The sequence below is a fragment of the Hermetia illucens genome, chromosome 6 (assembly GCF_905115235.1).
Source record: "Hermetia illucens chromosome 6, iHerIll2.2.curated.20191125, whole genome shotgun sequence".
NCBI lineage: Eukaryota > Metazoa > Arthropoda > Insecta > Diptera > Stratiomyidae > Hermetia > Hermetia illucens.
Window position 1 is genome coordinate 73,926,169 of NC_051854.1, and position 18,228 is coordinate 73,944,396.

Sequence of the window (18,228 nt, forward strand, 5' to 3'; positions counted from 1 at the left end):
TAAAGCTCATTAATATTTTATGACTGTAGTTGCTCCACGATTGAACCTATCGGGGGAAAACTAATATGGGGCAGGATATTGAGTGCAAACGTGCCATTGAATTTCATAGCGTCCATCGATGATAATAATGGCCTTTACTTCAGCTGAATCTGGTCAATAACGGGCTAAAAACAAGGATTCAGTCGGGCTTGATTATTTATTATTATAATTCATTGCCGATGGAGACGGCCCTGCGGAGTATGGGTTTGTTACGTTGGCTATTTTCTACTATTTGCGCTCTATTGGTTTATCGAGAATCTTTCGAAAGGTCAAAGAGGCTCCATGTAGGAGTTTGCTCATTGGGACATCAACTTGCAATTATGAAGTTGGTAAGTGAATCATGGCACAGGCTGCAATTCGATTCCAATGTTTATATACTTGGTTTTTGCCATACATTGGATTAAATGTTCGGTTCACGTCTATCGTGTCAGTTAAATTGACGCCTGTCTCTCGTGCTCTGATGGAGCATACTTTCCTGGGTCAATCGATTCGAAATTCTCGCCCCCACAAATTCTAAACTATGGGGCTGGTATCTTTTTAGACGACTAATATTTTGATATGATTAAAGTGAACGAAATTTGATGGTTGATATGATTAGTGATTGATTGGTACAAAATTAAAGATGCCAATTACTTGCTGAATGAACAAATCAGTAACTCAGGTTTATACAAGGCTCAAAAAGCTGTTAAAAATCGCACACATGAATGAGGATGCATCAATGCTCTTGCATGATTGATGATGAATGATTCAAACGGGTGCCTTTTTTTGGTACAACAGTGGTGAATATACGTGTAAATATTACCGATTTTTCAGCAAAGGCACTTTTCCTTGGTGTGGTATTATGGTGTCAATAATGGTAATTTGGCATTTGAAATTTTGTCAAGTTAGATATTCATCTAATTACATATAAAATATCAAAGTGCATTGTGTATGTAGTTGTTCTTCACACTCATGTTGTACCTACTTAAGTGTGGTTGTAATGAAGCCTGGAACTCACTATGTTGCCAATCGTTACGCTGCTCTTCACCCCTTGCATTCTCCATTGTGCCCGCTAAATAGTTGATACATGGCGCTACATGCGGGAATCCTACTCGTCCTAGAAGACGCATATCATGCTCTGTTAGATCGATACAAAGTGTCCAGATCCCACCGTGCATGGGCACTAGAAATACACCGCCTCGGTCACCATGTTCTGGAAGTAAAAATGAAAAACATTCAGATTTAATATTGTTCTCTTTTATCAAAATATTTCATAAAATTACTGAGAACTGGAAGGAGGATTTGCAACATAATGTAATTGAAATTTTCTCAACACAACTCACCTTATATCTTTTTTTTGTTTGATGCAATATACGCTTGGAGATAATTAAAATTAAAAATTTTTGACTTCATTCGGGGAAGTGACTTGTTAAACATGCTGCTCGGAGGATAGGGCTTTCAATGCTCTAAATCAAATTAAAACTTTTCCATAAACTCTTCATATCTTATGGCATAATTATGTACAGGAAGTGAGTGAAACCCTGCTGTAATTGTTTTCCAAAGTTGAGCATGATATCATCAAGAGTTTTTAATACTACGTTTAGAACTTTTCAAATTGAAATGTGATATTTGCTATTCTCATTTATTTGATACTCATCTGGGGAAAAACTATTAATTAAGGGAAACTTTTGGGAACAACAGGGATGTTATCATTCAAATATTTTTTTGTGGATGGGGATGGAAATCGTAGAAAGACGCTCTTGTGTTAGGTTGCAGAAGTGTATGGGATTCTCATTTACTAAAATTTAAAACGGCTCCACTGTTTTGTCCATATTGCCGCGGGACCACCGCGAAGTATTATCTCATATTGAACGCTCTGGTCTAGAAACTTTAATTCACGTGCCCGTTGCGGTGATTCGTTCTTGGTGCTTATTTTATTCTATACTTATACTATGTGCTTATTGCCGCTTCCATTTGCCTTTGACATCAGCATTTGCCACCCTTCTCTGCATGAACTTATGATAAAGAAACATAATGTGCTCCGGGTCTTCAAGTGTAGTAGAACATTCGAGTCTCGTTCAATTGGGAGTAACAAACAATTGGCTTGCGAGATCGCCAAATGATCATCTGAGCTCAGCGAAATCAATTTCCAAAAAAGCCAGAGATATCTCAAAAACTTGAAGAAGTAGCAGAATTTACTGTGAAAGTCCGTTCACAACTAATGCAGCTCTCGTCAACACAGGCTTCCAATTCTTTGTCTTTTCGTACACTTCAGTCCTGCTCATGTCATTATCGGCTTCGAAAATATAAACGAAAGGCTACGCACTCTGTGTTTGCAAGGAAAATTTAGAAATATAAGCCTCATAAACGTTCAGCCCCCTACGAGGCAGTTGAGCGGACCCTCGAAGCCTGCCCCAAGCAAGTAGGGACGAAACTCGGATTAAGCGGTACGTCGGCTCCCATAGCTTACGTAAGGATACAAATGATAACGGACTGCGGATTATTCAGTTAGCAGTATCGCACGAAATGGCTGTTGGGAGTACCTGGTTTGCGCGGAAAGCGGTCCACGAACATACGTGGGCCTCTCCAGACCACTTACAACCAAATTGACCATGTACTGATCGAGAGTCGCCACCTCTCAGCATTGATGAATGTCAGAATATATAGGGGATCTAATATAGACTCTGATCACTATCTCGTTGGCATAGTGCTCCGGGCTCGAATTACAAGACCACCTATAGGGCCCACAAATAAGTTCTGTCGGTTTTTTCTTTAAATTTGAAGCTTTATTGTGAAAAATTGGTTATACATTCATTGTTCAAAGTATTGTCCATCGCTAGCCACAACTTTCTTCCATCTTTCAGACAATTCATAGATACCATCGCGCCAAAAATTGGCCTGCTTGGCCGCTATCCACTCATCGAGCCATTTTTTGAGTTCGTCGTAATTGGAGAAGTGCTGGTCAGCCAAGCCATGCTGCATCGACCGGAACAAATGGTAATCAGAAGGAGCAATGTCTGGAGAGTACAGCGGGTGGGGTAGGACTTCCCATTTCAACGTTTCTAGATATGTTTTAACGGGCTGTGCAACATGTGGACGAGCATTGTCATGTTGCAAAATAACTTTATCATGCCTTTGCTGGTATTGCGGCCGTTTTTTCTTGAGTTCGCGGCTCAAACGCATCATTTGACGTCGGTAGAGTTTGCCCGTGACCGTTTCGTTCGGTTTTAGCAGCTCATAGTATACCACACCCAGCTGGTCCCACCATATACACGGCATGATCTTCTCACCATGAATATTCGCTTTGGCCGTCGATGATGAGGCATGGCCGGGGTATCCCCACGTTGCCCGACGCTTGGTATTATCGTAATGGATCCACTTTTCATCGCCAGTAACTATTCGATGCAGAAAACCCTTCCTTTCTTGTCGTTGGAGCAGATGTTCGCACGTGAAAAAATGGCGTTCAACGTCCCTTGGCTTCAGTTCATACGGAACCCAACTTCCGACCTTTCAGATCATTCCCGTTGCTTTTAAACGGTTGGAAATGGCTTGCTGAGTGACTCCAAGTGTTTTTCCAAGTTCTTCTTCCGTTTGCGATGGATCTTGGTCGAGCAATGCCTCTAATTCTTCATCTTCAAAAATTGTTGGCCGTCCGGCGCGCTCTTCGTCTTCCAAGTCAAAATTGCCACTCTTAAACCATCCAAACCACCTCTGACACGTTCGTTCAGATAGAGCATGGTCACCATAAACTTCCACCAAAATGCGATGACTTTCGGTTGCTTGTTTCTTCATATTGAAATAATGAAATAGAATTCCCCGCAAAAACACATTATTTGGTACAAAATTGGCCCTTTTCGTTGATGAAAAAAGTATTGTTGTTTACACTTCAATTAAATAATTTATACTGACGTTTGTGCCTATTGACAGTAGCTTTCCGATGAATGTTTGGAAATGTGGATCAATGGAATAAAAAACAAGCTACGCCATCTATTGTGAAAACCGACAGAACTTATTTGTAGGCCTAATACAATCCCATCTGACAATCAGATGAGAGGGAGTACTGAAGCCATTCACAACACAGCCCTCCGTAACGTAACGTAAGGAGGAAATGGATGCCGCAATATCTGCAGCTAACAGATGTTCTGGAGATGAAGGATCAACAAATGATCTTCACAATCACCTGAAGAACGTTATTATTGACACGACCATAAAAATACTTCGCCTCAGCCGCAAGAAAAGTCGGAATGGCTGGTTCGACTATGAATGTATTGAATAATGTTGCATTCTCAAAGGATGCGAGCACGTGCAGTGACTTTGGAGAAGCAACTTCACAGACAGAAAAGAGAATAATGGGAGAACCAATAGGTCTGTGAACTCGAAAAGTACAACAGGGAGCAACCGCACCAGGCGCGAAAGTTTTATCAACGAGTCAGCAGGATAAATTCTTACACTACTAGATGCTCATCCTGCCGAGACAAAGACGGAAATCTGATTTCCGACAAAATGGGCATGGAGGCATTGGGTTGAGCAATTTGATGAGCTGATCAACAACCAGAACACCGGCGAGTTGAGATCCCGCCAATGGAAGACGACGGACAAATGCTGCCACCACCAAGCATAGAAGAAACAGTTCGTGCAACCCACCGGCTTAAAAAGCATAATTCGCCTGGAGCCGATGTAATTACAGCCGAATTGGTTAAATACGGAGGCGACCAACTACACCAACCAGTTCATCCACTGAGGTGTGGGACAGCGAATCAATGCCTGCCGATTGGCAACGAGGTATTATCTGTCCCATACATAAAAAGGGAGATATCACGTGGTACAGTAATTATAGAGGTATCACGTTGCTGAATATCATCTATAAGATATTCTCCGCTATCTTACTAGACTGGATAGCTCCATACGCTCAGTACATCATTGGCCCATACCAAAGAGGCTTCACTCCAGACAAATCAGTAACAGATCCGATTTTCTCTGTGCGGCGCGCGATAGAAAAACTGCTGCAATATGGTCATCATTTGCACCATCTTTTCATCGACTTCAAGACTGCCAGCCGATCCAGGGTAAAACTGTACACGGCCATGAGAGAATTCGGTATCCCGACGAAATTGATAAGACTGACTAGACTGACCCTGATCAATGTGCGAATCTAGATAAAAGCAGTAGGATCACTATCGAGACCATTCAACATAAACAACAGTTTAAGGCAAGGGGACGCCCTATCATGCGTCCTTCTTTAACCTGGCCCTGGAGAAAGCGATTTGCGATGCGGATGTCAATGCAAGAGGCATCATCCTTTTCAAGTCCACCTAACTACTGACCTACTCTGTCGATATTGAGATTATGGGAGGAACAACCTGAGATGTACAGTCTACCTTCATCTAGATCGAGCAGGCAGCGTGAGATCAGATCTGGGGCTGCACATTAATGAACGCAAGGTAAAGTACATGCTGACAACGTCACCGCCAAAAACTAAAGAACCAACATCAAATTGCACTAGTCAAACGGGAAGAATAAAAATAGGAGACTACAACTTTGAGACCGTTGAAAATTTCTCCTATCTAGGATCTAAAATCACAACCGATCTATGACGATGAAATCCGGTTGTTGCTAGCCAACAGAGCCCATTTCAGCTTACAAAAACGGTTTCGCTCGAAACGTCTCACCACAGGGTCAAACCTCTTACTGTACAAGACTTGCCAGTTCTCACGCATTCCTGGGAGACTTGGATTCTTAGCAAGAAAAATTGGGAACTCTAGGCCGCGTTCGAGAGAAGAATCCTCCTATGAATGTTTGGCCCCCTACATGAGGATGGACGATTTCGTAACCTCTATAACGATAAAATTCGGCTCAATAGGCCGTCACTTAAGTCTATAGGGGCAATATCTATAGTAGAAAAAGAAGACGAGGCAAACCCTGCTTGAGATGGAGCGGTGGCGTAGGTCAGGACGCCAGACGGCTTTTAGGGATATCAAATTGCAAATCGGTGCAAAATTGGGGTGGCTGAAGTTCCTTATTAAGGCAGGTCTAGACCGGATACCGGTTGTTGCGCAATGACTAGTTGAAAATCCTGAGGCAGTGAAAATTGGTCCGCTCGAAAGTTTGGAAAATGGAGATAGGCTTATAGCTTACAGAATATCGTGAAGGATGTCGTCCAAGAGAAAGAGATAAAGCTCCGGTAGTCGAGAGTGCGGGTTGGCACAAGCTTGTCGCATCATCATCATCATCAACGGCGCAACAACCGGTATCCGGTCTAGGCCTGCCTTAATAAGGAACTCCAGACATCCCGGTTTTGCGCCGAGGTCCACCAATTCGATATCCCTAAAAGCTGTCTGGCGTCCTGGCCCACGCCATCGCTCCATCTTAGGCAGGGTCTGCCTCGTCTTCTTTTCCTACCATAGATATTGCCCTTATAGACTTTCCGGGTGGGATCATCCTCATCCATACGGATTAAGTGACCCGCCCACCGTAACCTATTGAGCCGGATTTTATCCACAACTGGACGGTCATGGTATCGCTCATAGATTTCGTCATTGTGTAGGCTTGTCGCATACTTGAATTATTTCACTGTATTGTTCACGGATGCCTGGTGACTTTTAGGAATTTGAATTTGGTATAGCTTGGATCTAAGTTGCTAATTAGCATTCCTGAAATCAGGTGCAGTTAAAGGTGACGGACACATGACTGTTGGCGATCATTGTTTTTATATATTACCCAAATTTGCCAACTGGGCGAAGTTAGTTCGTGCAGGGGGATCCGATGATAGAGAGGTCGATCGGATTGAAAAATTGATTAGGATTAGAGGGGGGGAGAGAGGGAGTTTACGCGCCCGGGAGACTAAACTGTTGATGTTAATGTCGATGATCCTAACATCCATAATTAGATGCTAGGAGGTTCATCATTGTATTAAAATCATAACAAACAATTAAGATTATTGAGCGAAATGACGGAGAACCGTAGTAATTAAGTAGGAAGTGCTGGAAAAGTCGGTACCGCTGCGAAGAATGTTGGCGAAAGAAATGGATGGCTGAGTGAAGGGGACGCTGATATCATGCGACCTATAACATCGGTTCGAATAAAAATAAAAATACTAGCTAAAAACCAAAAACCGTCTATTTCAAATAATTTAATCGTTAGAAAGGTAAGACCACAGTTAGATCACACGAGATTTTTGCTGGGTTGAATCGGGTTAACGAATGGATTGGCCCGTTTTGCGTTCCTTGTCAGAACTTTGATAAAGTTAGGGCATTTGTGTTAGTTGGGGTGGTGGTCTCTTGGCTTATAGTTTACGCACTTGAGACTGTCGTCCGGAATCGTGTAAGAAAATTTACATTTGACTTGATAATTTGAAGGATGTTTTGCTGTTTGAATTCCTGCGACGTATGACCTTTAATTTGCTGTATGAGTGGCATATGAGCATAACTTAATTGAATTTGGTGAACACATCAAAAAATTCATTATTTGTGTTATGCGATTGATGAGAATATTTGTCTAAAATTCACTCGATCCACACTAAAGTGATGGCTTTATTCGTTATGTGGAGGTACCTTGAGCAGGGCTCGAGGTGAAAACTGGGTGCGGTCCTCCTTTTTGCTATTGAATTTTCTATTCAAGTCTCACGAGAAAACTCTGGTTCCAGCAGAAATCCCTCTTTTCCACCCCCTTTCATCAGGCCTGACCTTCAGTGCACACCGTCCCACTTGTCCCACTTGTAGATAACTTTATGAGTTGCAAAATCAATTTCAGATGAAGAAACTACATCTATTGCAGAGTTTTAGTTCATAAAAAACAAATATATACTGCCCCTCCTCCTACCCCCGGCGAAGAAAAATTACTAGCGATTTCGTTCTAGTACTCTCCTGGACCAACCCTTAGCCATTACTATTTATTTTCTAACTTGAATTGTGAAATTTGGGATAAGGTAGCACTTTCAAAAAAGCGAGGTTGGAGTCGTCCACCCCCTATTAAATACTCTTGATATTTCTTTGACACTTTGCGGTTAGTATGAAAAATTTTCTTGAATTAAATATTAGATTTGAAAAGCTTTCCAAACCAACTTTCCGGTTCGATCCGAATTTAAATTCGAAAAATAAATTCAAAAGACGACACTTCACAGTTTTATATTTCAACAAATACGTTGGTACGACAGTGCAATTTCCCGGTCGATCTGCTGTCATCGTGTTGGGATAAGTTCGAGGATAGTTCCCAGCCAACGAAATATACTCATATGGTACACACTTCCTGCTTCTATGTAGCAGAAGGACTCAATGTATTCATATACCTGTATAAAGTTTTTACCCTGACTAAATGATTTTACATTTACGACGATGTCAATCACAATAATGTGAAATATAGACAAAAAGATAGCTTTTTAGATTTTCTGGCAAATATTGTTTGCAATTTTCATGGAGTTAGCGCTAATGTATTTTTTTCTTATTTTCAGGTAATTGAACAAAACTACTAAGTGAATATACGATACGATCCGAAATGATTGTCATTATTGAAGTATTGATTTGGAGTTTTCATGTCGGTAAATATAAACGAATGAAATGGGAACAAATTGATCGACTTTTTTATTTTGTATAAATAAGTCAGAAACCGGAGGCTCGGTGGTAAAGGTATGAAAGGTTTAATGTATTTTTCAGTGTACGACTGTGCCATTTGCACTTAGTAAGAAGATGATAATGTACATCTATTAATTTCATATGTCAGACCATTTACCATGACGTAGTGCAGTAGATGATACATGTAATATTACAAAAGTGATATCACCTTAAAGTGTGATATCACATTACCATCCCCGAGTTCAATCCAAACATTAAAACATTCGAAATATAACCACATCGTTTAACATTACCGCATTACTAAACATTACTGCATTACAAAAGTGATGTTGAAATATAACGTCACCTAACACTGCCGCCCTTTGTAGTATAGGTCCCGGTGGCAGTTGACGATGGAGACGCCGAGTATCGAGCTGGTCTTGTCCTAGCTTTTAGGCTGATTCCGGCCTGGATTTGGGCTAGAAAATGCTTTCGGGTGTAGGTGAGATTTTTGAAAATCGGTTGCTGGTTGATATGTGTATCGAGTTGGTCTACGTAACATTTTCTAGTACAAGCGACCGAGGCGATTACCGCAGTGAGGAAGGGTGGAAATTCCTCTGGCCGATTCACGACCTCATTTATACTGTGTGCCAACCGAGTGTGTACGCTGGTAAGTTTCTTATAAAAGAAATTCTGCATCCGATCCAAACCTGGGCCCCTCCAGTTCTTCGAGCTGTTTCTGGCTACCGAAGAGGAAGTTCGACGAGCCAGAAACAGCTTGAAGAAGTGGTTCATTTACACTACGGTACACTGTAGGAGGCAACTGGCATTCTATGATTATTCTATGGGAATTGGGAAACAGTGGCAAATGATAAAGCCATATAAAAAAAATTATAGTGTCGTTTCCATAATCTTTGTATATCGTATTCTATGTTAAAATTACCTCAAAAAGATAAAATACAAATAAATTGATTGTACTTATGTCCCCCATGGAGGAACGAAGCACAATCTATTTTTTTAGTAGTTTTTAATGTAACATAATAGTTTTGACATTGCTTAGTAAATAAATTTAGTCGGATTAGCTTTCTATAGTGATTTCCCAAGAATTGAAAGCTTGCAAAAATGCTCTCTCTCATCTCACTTTCTTTTGTATAAGGAACTTTCCGTCCTCTCTCAGTGTGTGGTAAATAGACAGACAGGAAGCTGATTTTAATAAGGTTTTGTGTCCATACAACATTCTAAAAATGACAAACACCAACACCTAGCATAGTATTGTATGATAGAATGAGAAAGATATGAACTAAAAACGGAGTTTCGATGTTGATACAATTCGATGCTTCTACCTTTTATGATTCTGTTTGAAAAAAATCGTAATCCTATATCCCTAACCCTCCATCAAATAAGCCATTCGATATTTTCCAATTAAAGGAGCGTTCCATCTCTCAGTTGTACTGCTGTCTCAAAATCTTCACTTGAAATCTTCTACCTTATCATAATCATGCAATGGTTTCTACCATCAACTTTGAAATTTGTAAACTGTCAACGGTGGAGCAGAATTCAATCATAAACATATTACCGCCATAATGCTATGCATCAATCAACTGAAAATCGAATCCTATAAATTTAGCCTATATAAATGTGATTGAACTCCCAGGAACTGAGCCACAAATAATCCTGCTTTCGGTTGTGGGGAGCAGTAAGGGAAGCACATTTCAAACGCGAAGTGAATATAATTCTATACAAAGCATTTGAAACCTATCCCCATTGGGCAAATATTATGTTTAGAAAAATTGAATCTAATTTTATTGCTCTCACTGGGGCACTTGACGCCAAATAAAAATATACATATTTAAGGGAAAATGAAGTGTTTGGGCATAATAAAGATGAACTCAATGAAATGTGTCTGATAGGCTTTCCAGAAAGTTTGAGGAGTGATGAATAATGTATTTGAGGCCTGTCTTTAATATAAAAAGTTGCGAGTGGTTTATTATGAACACATACTTTTTTTTACATGAAGGGAACTATAAAACTCATGAATCATGTTTCATTCCGATTAGACGGTTCATTTATTTTTAATGCTATTTAGGATTGTTTCTCTTTCTCTCGGTATAAAATATTTCATTCTACGGCATTTAATTGACAACAGCAAGTAGGGATTAGATATTGCTCAAATCGGGATCATAGGAATCACCCCCTCTACCTTTGAAAACGTTTCAGTTTCCCTTTCAATATGAATTGAAAGCTTTATTTAGCATGCTTAGAATGTTCATTGTTACTTTAAATACAGGCCGTTGTAAGAACGTTCCATCCAAGGTCTCGGAGCTTTTGATGAGTTATCGACGGGTGCCTGCCCTCAGTCGACTCAGCTGTGAATGAGTACCTGAATCAAATCACGGTAATAATCTCGGACGAGCGCAATGCTGGTCACATTGCCTCCTACAGTGTACTGTAGTGTACCGTTACGGTCTTGAATGAAGTGCTCTAACACACTTCCTGATCCAATTGGATTGTTGAGCCAACGATTATTATTATTATTAATCCTAACAAATATGCAGCAACACACTCCTGGCCGGTGTTGCTTGATGTTGTAGTAAAAGATCAACTTTTCATCACTAGTCATCATTCAGAACTAATCCCAACCGGTTTTTTATGCAATATTGAGCTCCTGGGCAATAGAAACAGTACTTAAATGACGGTTGGACTCGACCATTTTCCTGATTTTGTCGAAATTTGCGACAATTGGCCTTCGAGAGCGTGGTCCATCTCTCATATCGAAAGTATCAGACCGAAACGGTAGAAATCAAAATGGGCGTATTTGTGTAGCTGTTACGGTATCAGGTCTAGTCAGGTATAGTTTTGATTGTGGCACATAATTCCAGTCTGAAGGGTGCGGTGTTAACGCTCAACGATCCCGTTCGATGCGGGGTGGTAGGGAGATGTTCTGTTCTTAGAGCATCCAATTAAGTTCCCTAACACTTTAAATAACGACGCCGACGGTTCGAATCGCGTACCTTGGCTAATTGTAATTGTACCTGCGATCCGTACCTTGCAACACATTTGTTGCAAAAGGCATCTGAAACTGAGTCTGCAGTCTGGTCAGTCATTGGAAACGCCTCAGCTTATCTGTGCCTGCCTGTGAGTTAGGGCTCAAGAAAATAGTCAAAGTCTTCCTTGTTTAGCGTAAGCGGCGACTAAAAGGGAAATCAATTTCTGGGCTAACAACCTGCAAACTTTATGAAACTTTATTGCTACCGAATTGATTGTTTTCTGGGTTATGCGCACGCTCCTCGACAATCGAGAGTTCTCAGAATGTTCGCTTTCTCCAATCTGAACGGGAATCCCAGCGACATAAGCTGAACATTCTGGGCCTAGGCGAAGTAAGATGGCGGGACTTTGGGGAATAAATAAATGTGCTCCTGTATTCTGAAGAGCCACGTGGTAGCAGACGTGAATCCGATAACGGATTGTTTCTGATGGTTACAGCAAGGCGCGGACCTGGGAGCCGGTTTCTGATAGAGTTCTAACTGCAAGATTCCGGCCCAAATTAAGGAGTATCACAATTGTACAATGCTACGTACCAACGGGGGCTTCTGGAAAAGGATGCCTTTTACGAACAATTAAGTTCAATTCATGGGAAGGCGGATCTATAAGTAACTCGCCTGAGAATATTGATAGGCGTTGGACTGCAATTAAAAATGCTCTTTTTTTCGTCGGTCACGTCCCGAAGGGGGCATCATTGACTGGCATGACTGACTTCGGAATCGTGGAAACGGATCGATGGACGGAAGGGGTCACTATTGATCGCTTTGAATGAAAGCGGCCGTGACGCGCTTGAATTTCGACATCGAGCGAAATCCCGAGAAGTTCGGCGCTGGTCAGGGAAGCGGAAGTTGCAGCAGATCGAGAATACGAGACCTTTCGCAGATTGGAAGAAGGGAATGATCGTTAAAACCCCAAAGAAGGGGACCCGTTTTGAGTGTGGCAATTGGAAGGATACAAAGATAATAGCTAAAATAGTCCTGGAACGCATCAAAGAACATCTAGAAAGCTTGATCGACAGAGAGCAGGCTGGTTTCCGCTCGGGATTCTCCTGCATTGACAACATCAACACGCTACGGATCATTTTGGAACAATACGCGGAGCTGAGATTTTCGCTGCACTTATTCTTCATCGATTTCGAGAAAGCTTTCGATAGCGTTAACAGGGAGTGTACCTGGACTTCTCTACATATGAGGGGCATTCCGGAGAAACTAATAGCTATTATCAAAGCGAAATACGATGGCGTAAAATGTCACTTGTTGTACCGAGGTAAAATATTGTAGTATTTTGAGGTCCAAATGGGATTCCGGCAGGGTTATATCCTGTTGCAAATATTATTTCTTTTTGTTATCGGTGACGTTCTTCATACTGTGTTGTCCGGAGTACGTAGAGGAATTCAATGGACTATGACATCTTTTCTGACACACATGTGAAATATTTTTCCTCAAACATTTCGACTACACCGATGGTTCTGGATAGTAGAGCGTCGAAGGAGGCGATCAATTTGTCTACCTAGGAAGCGTGGTTTCTACCGGCTGTGGTATCGAACTAGATGTTGCTCGATGCATTAACAGCTCTAGATCCGCTTTCGCTGTCTAGTCTAAAATCTGGAAATGCAGTTATCTCAACACTAAGTTCAAGTTGAGACTGTTTTGTGCTAGTGTTCTTTCTGTGTTGCCATATGAGACTAGCACATGGAAAGTGAACTCCATTGTTACTCAAAAGCTCTAAACTTTCGTTAATACCAATCTGCGTCGTATTATTGGAGCACGCTGGCCTGACACTATCTTAAAGGAAGAACTCGGTCGGCGCACAGGCTTGGCACTCATATGCGGTGTGATCGAAAGACGAAAGTAGCAGTGAATAGGTCACACATTAAGGTGGGACCCCATGCAGTGGAATCCACTCTCCTAAGATGGCCTGGTGCTCAGAGGTGGCGGCGAGGAAGATGAGGCGGCAACCCTATCGGCCAAACCAAAACCAAGTGGTCGAGGAGAACCTCCATAGTGGTGGCACCGGGAGACGCTGTAATCACTTTGGTTTGCCGGCCGTGATTCAGTAGGCGAATGCTCCAAAGACCTAATCAGGGCGATCAGACCCGAGTCTGCACGGGGACTCATCTGAAGTGGCAAATTGGTCACGAAACCAGTGGTACCATGGGAACCGGGAAAGCCCCTGGACTCACATACTTCGGGTGAACTCCTGTTGTATGTGAATACAGCTCGGTTATTTGCGGTTGGCCTCCCTAGTGGGAGTTTCGTGGTGGTTGTGGTTATGCTCAAGCGAGAAGAGACCTTCGGGCCTCGACGTGGTGTTGCGTATCAACACGGGTGCCGTACTCCATAGTTCGGTAGAGATTTAGGTAATTCTTGCATCCACCAGTATGAATGCTAAGCCATACACTTGGTATAGACTGGTACCGTTGTTACTTATCTCAGCGGGGCTCTGATTGTGGTCACAAAATCCGTGCCTGAAGAGGACCGTAGGATTAAGTCTCACGACAGGTGCCTACGTAAAACACTATGGGCTTCACTCCTAAGATGGCCGGCGAGTAGGCGGCTCCCGGGGGAACTTGGGGCAGAAGAGTAGAAGCTGCGTGCGACCGTTTCGGGAAGTCGTGGGGGGATTGAAGAGCATGTCAGGTAATCGCGATTGATGGCTCTTACATGTGGTTGATGCGCTAAATCCCACCTAGGTGTGAAGGGCAACCATATATATATATATATATCATCTGGAGGGCCAGTCGATTACTGTTAAACAATATTTAAGGCTCTGCAAAGGGATCAGGAGACCTACAACGTCCAGATGGATATATTGGAAACGCTCGTCGGTTGTGGGGAACATTTGAAGCGGGTTTATTTGGTGGCGGGTGATTTTTAAGCGTTGGCACACAAGTGCGCGTCCAAGTACGAACACCCCTTTTCATTCGAGTTGATATGAATTTGTTTGCAATAGTGGTACCTACCCTCCATAAACAGCAAAATATATAAATAAATCCACAGAAATGGGTCCAGTACAAAGCCCCTCCGTACTCCTGGGTTTTTCCTTGGTGCCATACGGGAGCCTTCTTTCTGCTAAATAGCTTACCACACAATATTTGCTAGAACTACTCTTTTTCGTTCCCAACAACCTGGAGCAATCTATTGTAGATTATCTGCTCTGTCATTTTTCCTACAGTGTCTCGAAGACAGATGGATCTGTAGGACGGTGACTCGCCTGGAGGTTTGGCAGCCATGCTGCAGGAAATATTCTCTTAGACATGCACGCTTTGAATAACTCAGAAAACATATTCAGTCTAGATTTCACGTCAGGTTGAAGGGTCCTATTCGGTACTCTGGCCAGGCTTGGGGCATTGTTGCCGTCTATTCTATTGCACATCTTGAGCTTGCCGTCTCTTGTTATGGCATTAATTGATATCATATTCACAGATCCCTGGAAGCTGTCGAATAACCCCTTAAGAACAGAGTAGGACACGTAATCTGTGGGGACGATCGGGTTCGGAGCTAACCCATCACGTTCTGTAGGCACTTCCCCATAGATTTCGAGGCAGACGTAAGCAGGGTTCCTGAAAAAAATCTCTTTTACTCCGCTGAACAGGTAGTTTGAAGGATTTTCGGGTTTATGTGGCTCTTTCTGCACCTGATCGGTCTTAACTACCGCCCTCTGAGTATCTGGCTCAGTGATAACTGATCGAAGGTTGGTGAGCTAGCACTCCATGCGTAGGTGGGTGTTCAACTGGGCAATGTGCATCTAGAGTGGACGCGTCAGCTGTTTTGTCGATGTATGTTGCCATATGGAGAGCTCCTTCCATTTAGGCGCATGTATTAGTCTGTTGATCTAGCCACACTAATATGAAGGTTTGCGCTTACAATGCTTTTATAAACCAGCCTGATGTCTTTCTTGGCTTTGGTTCGTGCGATGCAGTAATGCAGAATCTAGTGGATCTATGAACACCCGCGCATGTAGTGACGTTGTATTTGGGGGATGGTCACCATTTTTAAGGTTTTATGTAACATAAAACCTTATTAAAATCAGTCTACTGTCTGTCTATCTATCTATCTATCAATCAAATTTGGTGGAAAGGGGGCAACTGTGAACGCTCACGCATACAGTGAGTTAGATCCTTTTACGTCGAATTTAAGGGAATGCAAAAGGGGAGTGTACATTGTTTTTCCACCAAATGTAGTCGTGTAGGGTATCAAATGAAAGGTTAGTACTTTCCAAAGCTGGTCTTAGTTTTGACATTTGTTTGAAAGGCGAGGAGTTCGGGGGGTCGAAAGTAATAATTAATTAACGGGGCCATTCGCAGAAACTGCCCAATCGAAAAATCTGGAAAAAAACAATAGGCTGCCAATATATGTTGGCTAGGCTCCGAAATACCTTCCATATCGATATCCTTTCAAATAAAAATAATAATAGTATATTACTATAATTTTCAATAATTGGTTGCAGGACCCGCCACCCTCATAGCACCACGAAATTTTGCAGCAATGTAAGCTATAATATAGGGCTTGATCTTAGTTTTAGCTAGTTAGTTAAGGGTCTACTCAACGGGAAAAGTAAAAAAAAAATATATATACAGATCATAACATAGAGCACGAAATTGGAAAGTTTGGTGGAAATCCATTGAACAGAGTAGTCTGGCATACAAAATTCGTATACATTATGAATTTCATGCCGCGTAGAAATTCAACCGTGATTTTAATAGGCTCGTTAATTATAGAGAATATTTTCAACATCCTTACTAAAACTTGGATAGGACTTCTTCAACATTTATCTGAAGCTCTGTTCACTACTTTATCAAAAGCAAAAAAGCAGTGTAGCTTATCGATTGCATCCATTTTTGGTTTATATAGTAAAAGAATATTTGGTTAAAGATATTTTGAGGGATTTCGATAGATAACAATTGTAGTAACATCTGACTGATGAGAACAAAGCTATATAGCCAATTGAAAATTTGAGAAAAAGTTTCCAATTTGTATCTTTCGCTTCGTGATCACACGCTTCTGTATATCTTTTTAGTGGGCTCTGAATTTGAATGAGATATTTCTGTTCTCCCTCTTTATGCTCTTTATCAGATAACAACGTGAATGGTGCTGTTGGTCGATAAAATTAATTCGGTCCGTTGATAAAAGTCAGAGTTGGGTTTTCGGCCAACTCATTCGTATATAAAAAAAATTAAATGAAATTTTTATTTCTAACTTCGAGTATCGCATCAAAAGCAAGTTTAATTGGTTTATTTTCCAATTTTTTTTTTTATTTTACTTCCGTATTCGCGCCCCATTGGGATTTTGGATACAAAATTGAATCCAATCTTTTCTAGTTTTCCAAACTATTCAGCGGAATCATAGGATTTATCATATTGAATTAATGGATGAGTGGTAAATCCACTCTCCGAGGAGAGATGATGATGGCATCAATATATCTTCCCACTGGTCGATGGTTCACATTTCCCGGACAGACTATTTTCAGGACATAAAACATTTCAAATGCCTTCGGGAAATTATTGTATTATTCACATTTCGGAAGCTTTGAATCATTTGTACTTACTCTTTATTGGTAATCTCGCGACTCGTCCATCCAACAACCAATGCAAATTGTGTGTCGAGGATTCATTCGCAAGTTTATCTAAACTAGTACGATCCCAGGTGACATGTTCCCAATGATCGGTCATGATAGCGGCGCATAGCATGGCTGTTGCACTGGTCGTCATAAGCAACGTGACAAACAAAAAGATGACGGGAGTCGGGGTGGGTCCTATATTGCAGCATCCCCCCGTGCTCGTCTGAGTATCATTGGGATTGCTAACGGGCGCTTGATTCTGGGGTTGCATTTTATAACTATGAAATACACTCTGACTGCGAGCCCGCTCATAAATAAAGTTAGAATCGTTATATTTCTCGTTGGAGAGCTCGTCAGTGCTGGAGCAATTGTAATTGCTATTATTATTATTGTTATTTATCGCGTAGAGAGCATCATAGTCGTATTGGCAAGGATTTCTATATATAACGGGCCAACTTCTCGTTGTATTTGGATTATTAGTGTAGCTAACCGATGTCGTTGATTGGGCTGATGGGGTAGTTGCCGCCTGCTGTTGATTCGATGATGGTGTCGCCGCCACGGTTGATGATGTATTCTGTGCAGACGAAGCTGCTGCTGCCAACGCCGGTGCTGTTGGTGTGGTCGCTGTATCAGCTGCATCTAAAACAGCTTGACCAACTACAGATGGGCTAGCGTATCTATTATCATTCTCGGATGGTGGTGATGTTACACTAAGTTCAGGAACACAACGGGTTGTCACTTTATAGCGACACCCGGATTTTGTTTTTATGAGTCATAAATCCGTATCGCGTTTTTTCATCTTGTTAATAATTTGTCTCCAGCGAGAAGTGGATTTTGTCGATGGTCTTGCTTATATAGATATATAATTTGGTGGTTCGAATTTGTAGAATTCGGATGTCAATGATTTCTATGGTGCAATCATTTAGATGATAGGTGAAGTCTGGAAGAAGAAAACAAATTTTTTGTCATTTTAGTCAATTATACTTGATAATTATTATATATTATCTGTCCCATACATAAAAAGGGGGATATCATTCAGTGCAGCGATTATCGAGGTATCACG

At 41.5% G+C, this 18,228-nt stretch overlaps 2 protein-coding genes across 2 annotated transcripts in view; one reads left to right on the top strand and one right to left on the bottom strand.

The window, feature by feature from the left end:
- LOC119659501 overlaps window positions 1-17,569 on the bottom strand; it is a 56,401-nt gene extending 38,832 nt beyond the window's left edge. Inside the window, exons 1-2 of the mRNA XM_038067627.1 lie at window positions 17,154-17,569; window positions 1,037-1,231 (exon numbers count right to left, since the gene is read on the bottom strand). Of these exons, the coding sequence (XP_037923555.1) occupies window positions 1,037-1,231; window positions 17,154-17,436 (478 nt within the window). The 5' untranslated portion in view covers window positions 17,437-17,569. The remainder of the gene's footprint in view (window positions 1-1,036; window positions 1,232-17,153) is intronic.
- Window positions 1-18,228, top strand: part of LOC119659500 (protein NASP homolog) — a 129,188-nt gene that overhangs the window by 47,798 nt on the left and 63,162 nt on the right. The gene's annotated exons all lie outside the window — the stretch shown is intronic.